Genomic DNA, 13,550 nt, shown 5'->3' on the forward strand with positions numbered 1-13,550 from the left:
TTTCCTTTCCTGGACTAAACTGTGTCTTTGGAACCCCAAGGATTTGAAACAGAAATGGCTTCTTAATGGCATAGTCTTGGGATTCAGAGATGTTTAAATACCTTAACCCTTCTCACAGATGTGGCAGCAGAATAAGATGCTACTTTTTTTCCACTGGGATATGCTATGTCCCCTCAGAAAGCCCTGGCTTGTGCCTTTGCCAGCCATTTGTCCAATTGGAAAATTCATTTCCTGCTCTGGCAGGGCACATGGTCAGGGGCATTGCTGCCCCAAGAAAAGAAATACTGTTTCCAGTCCAACGAAATAGCCTAGGAACTTCCTAACCAGGCGTTGTTAACCCGATACTGCTGGCTTACAGAGAAGTGTTCCACTCGTATGTTTATGACTTTGGAGCTGCTCAAATGCACGCTGGCTTTTATTTTTTCCATCACACAATGTTTCTTCCAATTTTTGAGTTTCTCATATCAACCACTTTGCTATTTTTAAGCAGAACAATTCAAAGCCAAAGTAGCTAATCAGAACAGTAAAACCTCACCAATTCAAGCAGGGAGCTTGTACTCTTTCAGTGAGGGAAAAACTAGCATTAGAAACTGGGGGCCTGTTTCATCTTCTATAAGATAAGGATGTAGGGTTGTATAATCAGAGTCCGTTTCTACTAATATTAAAACCACATTTCATCAAATCATCATCATTGATTATAAGAAGCATCATATTTTATGTACCAATGTTTTTTTTTTAACTTATTTGGTCGCGCCGGGTCTCAGTTGTGGCTCGCGGGCTCCTTAGTTGTGGCTCCAGGGCTCCTTAGTTGCGACATGCAAACTCGTAGTTGCGGCATGCATGTGGGATCTAGTTCCCTGACCAGGGATCAAACCCGGGCCCCCTGCACTGGGAGTGCGGAGTCTTAACCACTGTGCCACCAGGGAAGTCCCCTAACAAGAAAATTTTAAAACTGCCACTGGTTAAATCATTCCAAAACACCTTTAAAGATATCCCTGCAATGCATGGGTTGGTCAGATCAGACTTTGAAATCCATCCAGACAAATATGGTGACCTCTCCTGCCCTCTAGTTGTACTGTTTGGCATGAACTAAGCCTGTCCTTTTGGGTGATCTCAGTAACAAAGTGTGACATCACTTGTCATCTCCTTGGGGGTATCTTTCTTGCTAAGCAAATAAAGCATTTGCTTGTCTCTTTGCAAGAAAATCCGAAATTGCTGCCCTCCTTCTAACGACAAATATTTACCACCAATATCAAATTTACATGCCACTGCTCCGTTTTTGAGACTTTCCATATATACAGTAACTTTTCATTGCAATGCTTAATCATAATGTAATCTTTTCTAAGACATTGAAGAGCAATTAAACTCAATGGCGTAGTACCAAGAGTGGAGGCAACTCAATGGAAGGGACGAGATGGACACCTGTGACCATGTTTCCTTGGACGGTGGCATTTGTGTCATGACTGCAGCTTGGCAACTGAAGCTGTGGGACCCCATCAATCACCCACGCATCCTAATCTCAGAGAAGTTAAAATGTGACAAAACAGGCATCTTAGAATGGTTGAATTATGGAGGTAGCTACAGTCTGTTGAGAATTTCCTATATATCTGGCAAGATATATAGAACTAAACTCTTGACAAGACTTAATGTCAACCAGACCTTACAGCAACCCAAGATGTATGTGCAGATTAGAAAATTTAACCAGGTTAACAAAATTGTCCCAGATCACACAGCTAGGTAAATTTCAGAGCAAGGATTCCCATCCAGACAAAAACCATAGATCTGGTTCTGTAGGCCACATAAATCATGTGCATATCAACTGCTGACTGCTGTTTGATTCCATTCATAAGCATCACTCCAAATAGGCTCTCAAAGCATTATTTAAAATAGCTCAACCATATAAGGTTTTCTGTAATGAGTTGGTAAAAATAATTTATAAATTAACATCCATTATATGCAAATGGCCACTTCTTAAAGGGACTCGCCCATTTGATTTTTGCCTTCATAACCACTGGGGAGCTGGTTTGGCTGTCTGCGGCACTTCCTCACCACAGTGAATGAGAGAGTTAAATCCTCACCATTTGCTGATCAAAACCTGACCTAAGAGCTGAGGCGACTTGCCCAGTGACAATGGAAGTGCATTCATAGCAAAATATGGACCTAGATCGGCTCAAACCTCGGTGTCTTGGCCCTTAGGCTTGCTGTTTAACATGCATGGGGAATGGATATAGACCTGTTTTTTAAAGACCATGAATGTTGTTTTACCTTCCCAACGTTAAAAGACGTGAAAACTTTTAGCACATGGGAGCCCCCAGCCCCTGGTCCTGGCCACTCTGAGACCAGCCCAGAGGTGGAGACTGGAAACCAGCAAGCCTGCCTCTAGAGAATGTGAAGCTGAACCAACTCCTGTGGCTTTGTAGTGAGGGCATTTCTGTTTCCATGGACAGTTAAATTTGGAATCTGGGAGGAGCTTTGTATTTATGGTCAGTGGTTTGGGAACTAAACCCGAAAGAAGGGACTGAGAGGGTGACTAAGGACTTTCATGGTCAAAATAAACACCAGCAAGAAGGAATTACCACATCCAAATAGTTGAAGACTGCCAGCCTCAAGCCCTAATCTTGTAGACCCCATGACAGCTCTCGTAATTTGCATTCCAGGGGCCAGTGTAGAGAGTGCTTTAACAGAATGCTGTAGACATCTTTTAAAAATTGTTCTTTCAAGTCATTCATTCATTTGGTTGGCAAGTGTATGTTGACTTACGTCCATGTGAAAAGGAAGAGGAACCAGGGGTGAGCAAGTCAATTTCCAAGGGTAGCAAGCACGCATACTCGAAGAGGCCTGGTTGAACAATGCGCAAAGCCGTCTCTGACCTCCTGCTGGTTTTGTTGCAGCTGCAAAGGTGCCTCCCACTATGGCCTCACCAAAGACAGGAAGAGGCACTCTCAGGAGGGTTGTCCAGACGGCTGTGCCAGCCTCACAGCAACAGCACTCTCCCCAGAGGTTTCTGCAGCTGCCGCCGTCTCCTTAATGACAGACGAGCCTGGCCTAGACAACCCTGCCTACGTGTCCACAGCAGAGGACGGTCAGCCAAACAGCCCCCTCGACTCTGGCCAGAGCAACCGAACAAGGGGTGAGTCAAAGGGGTGGTTGTCCGGGAATGGGCTCCTTGGCCTTGGGATTGCCCTCTGTGGAAAGTTATAGAAACATTTTTTTCAAGAGAAAAACGTTCTGGTAGTTTTGGCAGCAACCCAACACCCAGTTCTCCAGAGTGAAATGAAACCGCGAGGACCTGAGATCATTAGAAATGTGTGTAATCTGACCTGGTGAAAGGGGTTGAAGTTAGACCTAGTGATTCATCACTCCCTCGGTGTCCCTACCTTCCCATCCAGGTGGCTCGAGAAAAGTGCTGTTATATTCCATCCAGCCCAGGAAAAAAACCAAGCAGATTTTAAATAAACCATCCGTATTGCATTGTAGAAAACTGAGAATATACAGATAAGCAAATTCTATCATCCCACCACCTAGAAGTAATCACGGTTCACATTGTGTTGTGCGTGTCTTACCAGCCGTGTCCATAAAAGAGGACTTCTATGAATGCGTAGCTACCCTCCCTCCCTTCTCTCTTGTCCTCAGCACGGCCCTTTGAGCGATCCACCATCAGAAGCAGATCTTTTAAAAAAATAAACCGAGCCTTGAGTGTTCTTCGAAGGACAAAGAGTGGAAGTACAGTTGTCAACCAAGCTGAGCAGGGCAGAGAGAATTCTGAAAACACCACTGCCCCTGACGGTAAGTGGCCTCCCAGTAAGCCTGGGCTTCCAGAACGATGACTCCAGGCGTGATGACAACCAGACCACCACCACCCACCCCCACCGCTTTCTATGACACCTCTCTTCCCAAGGGCATAAATAGTTCTTACCTTGATTAGCCTACTTCTTGCACAAGCAACCAAAGGCAGAAATTATTGTTCTCTTTTTACATAGATTGAGGGAAAAGGTTTTGGAACCCTTACCTTCAGGTGCTAGCTTAGTGCATATAAAGAATAATATAGTTTGTTTTTTTTAAACTGAATTATGCCTCAATTTATTTATTTATTTATGCCCGCGTTGCGTCTTCGTTGCTACGCGTGGGATTTCTCTAGTTGTGGCGAGCAAGGGCTACTCATCGTTGTGGTACACAGGCTCTAGGTGCACAGGCTTCAGTAGTTGTGGCGTGCAGGCTCAGTAGTTGTGGCTCGTGGGCTCTAGAGCGCAGGCTCAGTAGTTGTGGCTCACAGGCTTAGTTGCTCCGCGGCATGTGGGATCTTCCCAGACCAGGGATTGAACCTGTGTCCCCTGCACTGGCAGGCAGATTCTTAACCACTGCGCCACCACGGAAGTCCCAAGAATAATACAGTCAAGTGAAGAACATTTAGAACGGTGCCTGGCACATAGTAAATGCTATGTAGGTATTTATTCTTATTACCACTTTGTGTGACGTGTGGTTCTGAGTGCTTTCCATGCATTAACTCATTTGATCCTCAACAACTCTTTGAAGTAGCTACTATTATTATCCGTGTTTTGCAGATGAGGAAACAGAGACACCAGGAGGTTACTTAGCTTGCCCCAAATTGCCCTTCTAAAACTTGGAATCCAGGTTAATGTGGTTCTAGAATCTATGCAAAGGAAGTTTCTGGATCTTAGATCCTATGTGTTTTCCCCAATATAAATGGAGCTGAGAAAATACTGTCCTGTCCTTTCTTTTCATCTAATATTAGACCTTTACAGCAGTAATAATAGTAGCTTAAATTTTTTTTGAGCTTTCCTGGGTGCCAGGTAGTGCTCTAAGTCATTTAAAGGTCACAGTGCTAAGGATAGTGATCTTGATTCTCATTTTACAGAAGAAACTTAGACTCCGAGAGATTGGGTAACTAGTCCAAAGTCACCCAGCTGGAAAATGGCAGACCTAGGATTTTAACTTGGGTCCTCTGGCTACAGAGCCCCACTTGTTTACCCACTGGATTAAGCACCCTCCACTCCTTCGAGGTTGGGAGGTAAATCCGAAACCACCGTCTTTATCATGTTCTCAGAGAACTTGCGAGCAGTCGTATAAGGCCCCTGCTTATCCCCTCTCACCCTGTACACACGCTACATGCTCTGACTACTCTGAACTTATTGCTGTCCTGTAAATACTGTGTCTCTCTCACTTCCATGTTGTTGTCCGTCCTGTACTCTCACACCCCTTCAGCTGGCATCCTAATTCCTCTTTCCAGGCTCAGCATAGGCTTTGCGTCCTCCTGGGAGCCCTCCTTGACTCCCTCAGTCCTCTCTCCTTTGTGTTCTCAAAGCACCTGTATCTCTGTTATAGCAATGTCACCTTTCATCATAACTGTACCAATGGGGGCAGGGGCTCTTTATCTAAGTCTTTGTGTTCTCAAGGCCAAGCACAATGTCTGGCACATAATAGTTTTTGCTGAATGCTTCTGCAATGAATAAAAGGATTATAACTTCCTTTCTGCCAGTCTTCCTCCCTTATTAAAGGCTGCTTAATTCCATTCCATGTAAAGTTTTCTCCTACCTGAATAGGATTGATTTGCATGTTTATTGCAGAAACTTTTAAAGTATGAGATTACTATGTGTAAGACATTGGCCTAGGCTCTGTGCTTTTTTTTTACTGAAGTATAGTTGATATACAATATTATGTTAGTTTCAGATGTACCACATAGTGATTCAATATTTTTATAGATTATACTTCATTTATAGTTATTATAAAATATTGACTATATCCCCTGTGCTGTGCAATATATCTTTGTAGCTTATTTATTTTATACATAGTTGTTTGTACCTCTTAATCTCCTACCCCAGTTTGCTCCTCTCCTCTTCCCTCTCCCCACTGGTAACCACTAGTTTGATCTCTATATCTGTGAATCTGTTTCTGTTTTGTTTATTTGTTTTTATTTTCTAGATTCCACATGTAAGTGATAACATACAATATTTGTCTTTTTCCGTCTGACTTATTTCACTTAACATAATACCCTCCAGGTCCATCTACATTGTTGCAAACAGCAGAATTTCATTCTTTTTTATGGCTGAGTAGTATTCCATTGTATACATACCACATCTTCTTTATCTATTCATCTGTTGATGGACACTTAGCCAAGCTACGGAAGCAACCTATCTTGGTAAATAATGTGGCTTTGAACACTGAGGTGCATGTATCTTTTCAGATTAATGCTTTTGTTTTCTTTGGATATATACCCAGGAATGGAATTACTGGATGATATGGTAGTTCTATTTTTAGTTATTTGAGAAACCTCCATACTGTTTTCTGTAGTGGCTGTATCAATTTACATTCCTACCAACGGTGTACTAGGGTTCCCTTTTCTCCACATCCTCGCCATCATTTGTTATTTGAAGACTTTTTGATGATGGCCATTCTGACAGGTGTGAGGTGATTAGCGATGTTGAGCATCTTTTCATGTGCCTGTTGGCCATATCTGTACATCTTCTTTGGAAAAATGCCTTTTCGTGACTTCTGCCCATTTTTTAATCAGGTTGTTTGTTTTTTTGATATTGAGTTGTATGAGTTGTTTATATAGTTAAGCTCTGTATTTTATATAAAGATTATAAAATCCAGCTCCTGGCTCCAAGAAGTTCATTCCAGACTGAAAAAATAAAATACCATAAAGAGTGAGATATAGGGCTTCCCTGTTGGCACAGTGGTTGAGAATCTGCCTGCCTGTGCAGGGGACACGGGTTCGAGCCCTGGTCTGGGAGGATCCCACATGCCACGGAGCAACTGGGCCCGTGAGCCACAACTACTGAGCCTGCGCATCTGGAGCCTGTGCTCCGCAATAGGAGAGGCCGCCATAGTGAGAGGCCCGCGCACCGCGATGAAGAGCGGCCCCCGCTTGCCACAACTAGAGAAAGCCCTCGTACAGAAACGAAGACCCAACACAGCTAAAAATAAATAATAAATAAATAATAAATTTTAAAAAAAAAAGAGTGAGATATAAATAAACGAAAATGGCAGCTGTCGGGAGGGGAGCACCACTTCCCAGTGGGACAGTGTAATCCGTGTTTAAGGAGTGGTTATGACCTGGATGGGCATGGGGATCTTGACTGTGTGTTGGAAAGTAGTGTGAGATGAGGTTAAGGCTGGATTCGAAGGGTCCTGGATGCCATTTAGGAGTCTTGACTTGGGGGCAGTGAACACACCTGAAAGCTTTTGCGTAGAGTTATAGCAGGATGGAAGCTGTGTTTCGGGAAGATGAAGATGGCAGCTGTGTTATGTGTGCAGGGGCTTCAAGTAGGAGAGAATGGATTTCCTCAGGTGCTCCAGGAAGCTATTACTCCACAATGGGGTGAGGTACTAAGACTCAGTGAGGCTGGTACAGGGTTTGTGAGGCAACAAAGCTTTTAAAAATGGCATTAGGACCTCATTGCTTCAGTAAGTCACCCGCGGTTAGTATGGTGAACGCCCATGGTTTATCCATCCTTTTCATATCAGTAAAGAGACTGGCTTCACTACTTATCAGCTGCGTGACCTGGCCAAGTTATTTGACTTCTCTAAGCTTTAGTATTTCATCATCCAAAAAAAACAGGGATGATAATAATCTAATTCAAAGGGTTGCTGTGAGGACTAAACAAACAACAAAATATCATGCAAATTGCTTAGCTCAATGGCCAGCATATAATAAACACTTGGTAAATGATACTATATCCCTTAGTCCTTAAGTAAGGACACAATATTGAACAACTGTTTCTTTTCAGACCAGCACTAGTTTGGCAGTTTAAAAATTAACTCTCGAAGGTCACTAGGGTCTCATTATTGTAGCTCTAATTAACATTTCCAAGTGTGACTGGGTATGTCCTTTCAGACTATCAAACATCTTTGATTGGTTAGATTTGGGAGCATGGTTTTTTGTTTTTTTTTTTTTGGAGCATGGTTTTTGTAAATCTGTTGGGAAAAAGAGTAGAAAGGGAGGGGGAGGAGAGAGAGAAAACCAGCAGCTTTGATGATAATTTCCAAATCTTTCTTTGCTCAAAATGATTTTTTTTTAAAGAACTTCCATTTCCTTGTCACCAGACCTGTTCCAACAAATACTTGTGTATAGAGCCTACTTAAGGTAATCAAGATAGTTTAAACATTAATTGAACTCGATCACCCAAGCCCTGTTAGCACCAGGAGCTGACAGATGAAGGCTGCTGCCCACAGCCTCACAGCAAAGCCCAATTGCTTACATTAAATTAACTCCCAGCGGGGGGTAAAGACCCACATTTACAACGTCTCCAGCTTCCTCTGGCCGCTAAATTGCTTTGTTTATCATGTTCTGCAATACTTAGAAATAATTTTAATTCCTTCTGTATTGTTCCTAGAGAGTTGAGTACTCATTCATGAACTCATAGTTCATTAGGGAAAATGCATTAAGGTCATGGGTTTTGAAAATAGAAAGAGTGTTTTATGTAGAACCAGGCCTGCAGTTTTGATCTTTCCCGATGACATAATTAAGGGCGAATCATAGGGCAGACGCAGCTGTCAGCAGCTACAGGAGACAAAAGCATTAGCGCTCTCAGCATCCTAACTCGAGCCTCAAGCAACTGGGGAGGAGCTGCAGCTCCCGTCAGACTAGGTGCTGCGGGGCCGGCATTTCCTGGTGTCCCCCCACCCCCCCGTAGGCTTCTATTCCAACCGAGGCGGAGAACAGCGCCAGTCGTTGCTGCTGGCTATGGGTCTGTAGACCAAGTCCCCTGTGGACCCGTTGCCGGCTGTGGACCCCTGGCTTCAGGGGACTCTGAGGAAGGTGACAGGAGAGAGCGTCATCAGGAACCCCGGGTTCTGACCTGGCTCTGAGAACCACCACCTAACTGCCACGTCCAGCCAGTCGTGTCACTTCTCCTCTCCGAGCTCATGCATCCTCCCTTGTGAAACAAAGGTCTGACTGTCACTGTCAAACTACACAGCCTGAGAAGCTCTTCTGTGTGTGGGCCCAGCAGGGCGGGGGCAGGGGGACCGGTGAAAGATTTCAAGGGGAAAGGGTCCTCAGTGAAAAGGTAAAGTTTGGAAACCCCAGCCTGGTCTCTGAATCTCCTTTTGGCTCTGAATCCAGCCATACAAGCAGATCGGGGACGAACCTCTTGACGCCACCAGCTAGGCCTGGGCCTCTTTCCTTGATCATGAATTAGGCCATTTGACTTCCCTTTACTGACAACAGGGTCGGGTAGAGAGGACTGATTCACTAAGCCTGAAAAGCAGGGCCTCCCAGGAGGAAATCTTCAAAATGATCAAAAAGAGCAGAACAGGCTTGTTCTGTTTTGCCCCTTGATTAGTAAGTGATCAAACTGCAGTCCATTCCATAATGACTGTTCGTTCATTCCTCTTCATTCAACAAACATAGGCTGAAGTCTCCTGTGTACAGAGGTCTGTGCACAGAACTACAAAACAGCCAGAAATTATGTCCTCAAGGATCTTAGAGTCCAATGGTGGGTATAAGAAATGGGCATGAATAATAATAATAATAATAATAGAAGGCTTGGTGCCATGAGAAATAAAGCTTTATGGGAAATGGGAAGTTTAGAGAGAGCAGGGGAAAAGGGATCAGGGTAGAGTTTAATTAGAGGGGATCATTTCATGCAGGCCTTGAAGGAAAAATTGGGTTTAAGCCTAGAATGGAAAACATTCCAGGCAGAGAAACTTATGCTGGCACAGAGGCAGGAAGATGGAAAACATGTACAAGGAACAATGAATAGTTTAGTTTGGCTGGAACCAAAGTTTGGCAAGAAAAGGAGTGGTTGGAAATGTCCATTGGGGGGGTGTCTTAAATACTGTCTCTGTCCATTTTAGTCTTTCCAAGGTTGTATCACCTGATTCCATATGGTGAAATTACCAGAGTCAAGATCAATCGAACGGATCCCAGTGAAAGCCTCTCCATTAGGCTTGTGGGAGGCAATGAAACCCCGCTGGTCCATATCATTATCCAGCACATTTATCGTGATGGGGTGATTGCCAGAGACGGCCGGCTACTGCCAGGAGACATCATCCTAAAGGTAGAGACCACGGCTGTGGAGCCATGAAGAGGGGCTTAGCAAAAGTCACTTCAGAGCAAATCATTGGGTGGGTGGGTGGATGGATGGATGGATGGATGGATGGACGGACGGACGCATGGGTAAAGCACCAGCATAAATGTGGAGCCGTCACTTTCCATAGTTCTTATGTTGATATGACTCTTCATATCATATCATTTGTAATCTGAGATAGGTCCCTAACCCTTCTGTCTTTCTTGTTCTTTTTTTTTTGGCCATGCCACACAGCATGCGGGATCTTAGTTCCCTGACCAGGTGCCCCCTGCAGTGGAAGTGCGGAGTCCTAACCACCGGACCACCAGGGAATTCCCTTTCTTGTTCTTTTGATCTCTCTCTCTCTCTCTCTCTGTATAAATACTGTCTCTGTATCATTTTGTCTCTGTGTTCCCCTCCTTCCTCTTCTGCTGTCTTCCCCCTCCCTTTTCTCTACCTCTGCGTTCTTCTCTCTTCCGTCTCCTCCTCCCTCCTCTTCCTCTCTCACCCTTTCCTCCCACTTTAAGTAGCAATAACATAAAACAATATAAAACTGCAGCCTATATCTTCTTAAATTGTTTTTAGAGCAGATTAATGGAACATTTTATATTTTATCTAATCACTTACATTCACACACCCCTCTAAAGTAAATTTCCTATAGCTTAATGGCCCTTCACACACACACACACACACACACACACATACACACACACAAACCTCTAAGCTATCCTGCCAACCCACAGACATTCCAGGGGAGACAGGTGGTGGAAGAGAACATGTTGGGCATTACTGTCCTCTGAGGCTTGACCGAGGGGAAGGGTGCTAGGGAGGAATTTTCAGAAGAAGAGAAAGGATAAAGGAAGAGTTGTTTATCAGACAGAAGTCCAACATGTGCCAAAAGTGATAAGAAAAAATCCCTGCCTTGGTCATATATTTCCAGTCTGATACTCAGATGACAGTTTCATCCCATCCCTTCTGGGTTGCTGAGGGGCCAGCTCCTAATACATCATGAGCTGTTTCTCTGGCACAGAAACTCTTATTGTTTGGGATAAGAGGAGAAGGAACTTAAAGCAGTTATTGTAGAAACACTGATATTCTCACTGGCCTCCGAAGTGGAGTATGAGGCAGGGCCCGTCAACCTCAAGGGACAGTCAGCCGTGCAACCAGCGACACTCTGCATGGCTTTCTCCCAGTTCTGTGGAAACTATGCTGCCTGGGAGGGTTGCATAAGGAAAACCTTTTCGATTCTTGTGGCCTTCAACTGGCACTTGCAAGCAAAAGAGCTGCCAGGAGTATTTAGCAGGCGACCGTGACTTTCTTTTGGCCTGGGTGTGATGGGGAAAACCAGACACGGGATAAGGTGTCAGAGCAGAGCCAGGTCTTTGAGCTCACCTGTGCTTGGACAGAGGTGATGAGCCTTGTCCGAGCACGAGGGAGCCTCCATCCATCCCTGGAGATGCAACAGAGGATGAGCGATTGCACGGTGCAGGCAGGCCCGTGAAATCTCATTCCAAGATTCTTCTAACAGTTGGCTGCAAGTACAGGAAATCTTACCAAACCATAGAAATTCAAGAAGGTTGTTTCTCTTCTGTGAGGCCTCCTTCCTTAAGCACAGAGTGTAGTGCTGCTGTGAAATTATTTTCTTCCCAGGCAGTGACCACCACTGGGAGCTGAAGCCTCCAGGCTGGGCCTGCCTGGAGTAATTAAAACCAGAAAGCCCCATGCAGCATCAGCCCTGAAGATCATTAGTGAGGCACAAATGAGTGGGCCAAGCTGGAGGACATTTAAGCAGCCTAATAACGTGATCCCGCCTTTCAATAAAAGAGCCTAGAAGCTTCCATTCACATCAGTTTGTTTGAAACTGTAGAGATTTTTTTTCTCTCTTTGGCTGAGAACATGGGCAAAAGACCTTGTAGGTGACCACCTGGAGACTTGACACACACACACACAGACACACACAAACACACATTCACACACTTGCCAACACACAAATATTTTCATGTACACACACATTCTCTCCCTCCCTCCCTCCCTCCCTCTCTTTCTCTCTCTCTCTGTCTCTCTCTCTCACACACAAACACGCACACACACACACACACACACACACACACATACACGGTAGTGGGTCCTGGAAGTTCCAGTACAGGTGATCCAGGGAGAAAAATTCATCTGGAGATGTTTGGAAAGAAAATGCCAACTCAGTTTGATTTAAACAGCAGTTTAATATAATCATTAATCAGAAATTTTCTTTTCTTCTTTTGCCTTTTCCCACTTTTTCTTCCTTTTCCTCCCCCCTTCAGCTGAAAAATAAGTTTAGCAAGCAACAGAAAGGGGGGTTAGGACTATATAAATAAATTCAAGGGCCTGTGTAAGGACAAGACTGAAGAAAGATGGTGTCTGCTGAGAGAGAGTTGAAAAGGTGTGCAGGTAATACTCAAGGAAACCAGGTTACAAGTCCTGTTGGAAGATGGGGGTATTTGGACAGAGAAGAAGGTGACAGAGCAGAGTGGTCCTTCAGGAAGGGCCCCAGTGAGCCTGTGGGCTGGGCCTTTTGGGCAGGCTTGTGGCCAGCGGGGCGGACGGCTCGCTCGCTGCAGATTCTGAGGTCCCCTTGCCCTAGGTCAACGGGATGGATATCGGCAACGTACGGCACAACTATGCCCTGCACCTCCTGCGGCAGCCCTGCCAGGTGCTGTGGCTGACGGTGCTGCGGGAGCAGAAAGTCCGCAGCAGGACTGATGGGCAGCCCCTGGACACCTACGAACCCCGGGATGACCATTTCCACGTGACCCTCAACAAAAGCAGCCCGGAGGAGCAGCTTGGAATAAAACTGGTGCGCAAGGTGGATGAGCCTGGGGTGTTTATTTCCAACGTTCTGGATGGTGGCGTGGCGGACCGACACGGTCAGCTGGAGGAGAACGATCGTGTGTTGGCCATCAATGGACATGACCTTCGGTACGGCAGCCCGGAAAGTGCAGCTCATCTGATTCAGGTGGGTCACGGGCCATTACAAGATCCCAGTCAGAAATTGCCAGCGTGATCAGGAACACTTATCACCCTGACCCACCTACCCTGTTACTACCCCGTGTGACGTGCAGTGCCTCCCTTTCGAGGAGCTGAGGGTGGAGGGCCAGGGAGGAATATTACTCCAGCAAATGGTGTGTCTTGGGGTCATGGCCATTCCGTTGGTGTTGCCAGCCAGCCAGTCTGACTGCAGGTAAACACGTTGGGTGAGGTGTTGCAACCTCACCAGGTTAAGATCACTCAAGGTCAGCGTGGTTGTGTCATCCCTGTACCTAGTATGATAGTCATAGACCCGGGGCTCACTCAGATGTGTTCTGGACACTTCCAAGACATCCGGTTGTACCAACTCCTGTAAGAAGCTGTGCCATGTGCCCTCCAGGGATCCTGTGGATGAGAAACCACTGTAGGACTGGCTAAGGCTGAGCCCTGTCTCCATGGCTAAGTCCAGCCCCCTTCGAAAGCCCAAGGGAACTCAAGTATGAACCTAAGGAAGTC

General features: G+C 45.3%; 2 protein-coding genes across 9 annotated transcripts in view; one reads left to right on the forward strand and one right to left on the reverse strand.

The window, feature by feature from the left end:
- The window catches only part of FIP1L1 (factor interacting with PAPOLA and CPSF1), a 313,257-nt gene that overhangs the window by 194,177 nt on the left and 105,530 nt on the right, over window positions 1-13,550 (reverse strand). The window lies entirely within an intron of this gene.
- Window positions 1-13,550, forward strand: part of LNX1 (ligand of numb-protein X 1) — a 229,478-nt gene that overhangs the window by 178,324 nt on the left and 37,604 nt on the right. For all 7 annotated transcript variants that reach the window (XM_082462246.1, XM_082462242.1, XM_082462241.1 and 4 more), the window contains 4 exons: window positions 2,892-3,130; window positions 3,634-3,786; window positions 9,820-10,022; window positions 12,652-13,023. In XM_082462246.1, the coding sequence (XP_082318372.1) occupies window positions 2,892-3,130; window positions 3,634-3,786; window positions 9,820-10,022; window positions 12,652-13,023 (967 nt within the window). The remainder of the gene's footprint in view (window positions 1-2,891; window positions 3,131-3,633; window positions 3,787-9,819; window positions 10,023-12,651; window positions 13,024-13,550) is intronic.

This window comes from Balaenoptera physalus, assembly GCF_965194825.1.
Source record: "Balaenoptera physalus genome assembly, chromosome: 5".
In the NCBI taxonomy this organism is placed as follows: Eukaryota; Metazoa; Chordata; class Mammalia; order Artiodactyla; family Balaenopteridae; genus Balaenoptera; species Balaenoptera physalus.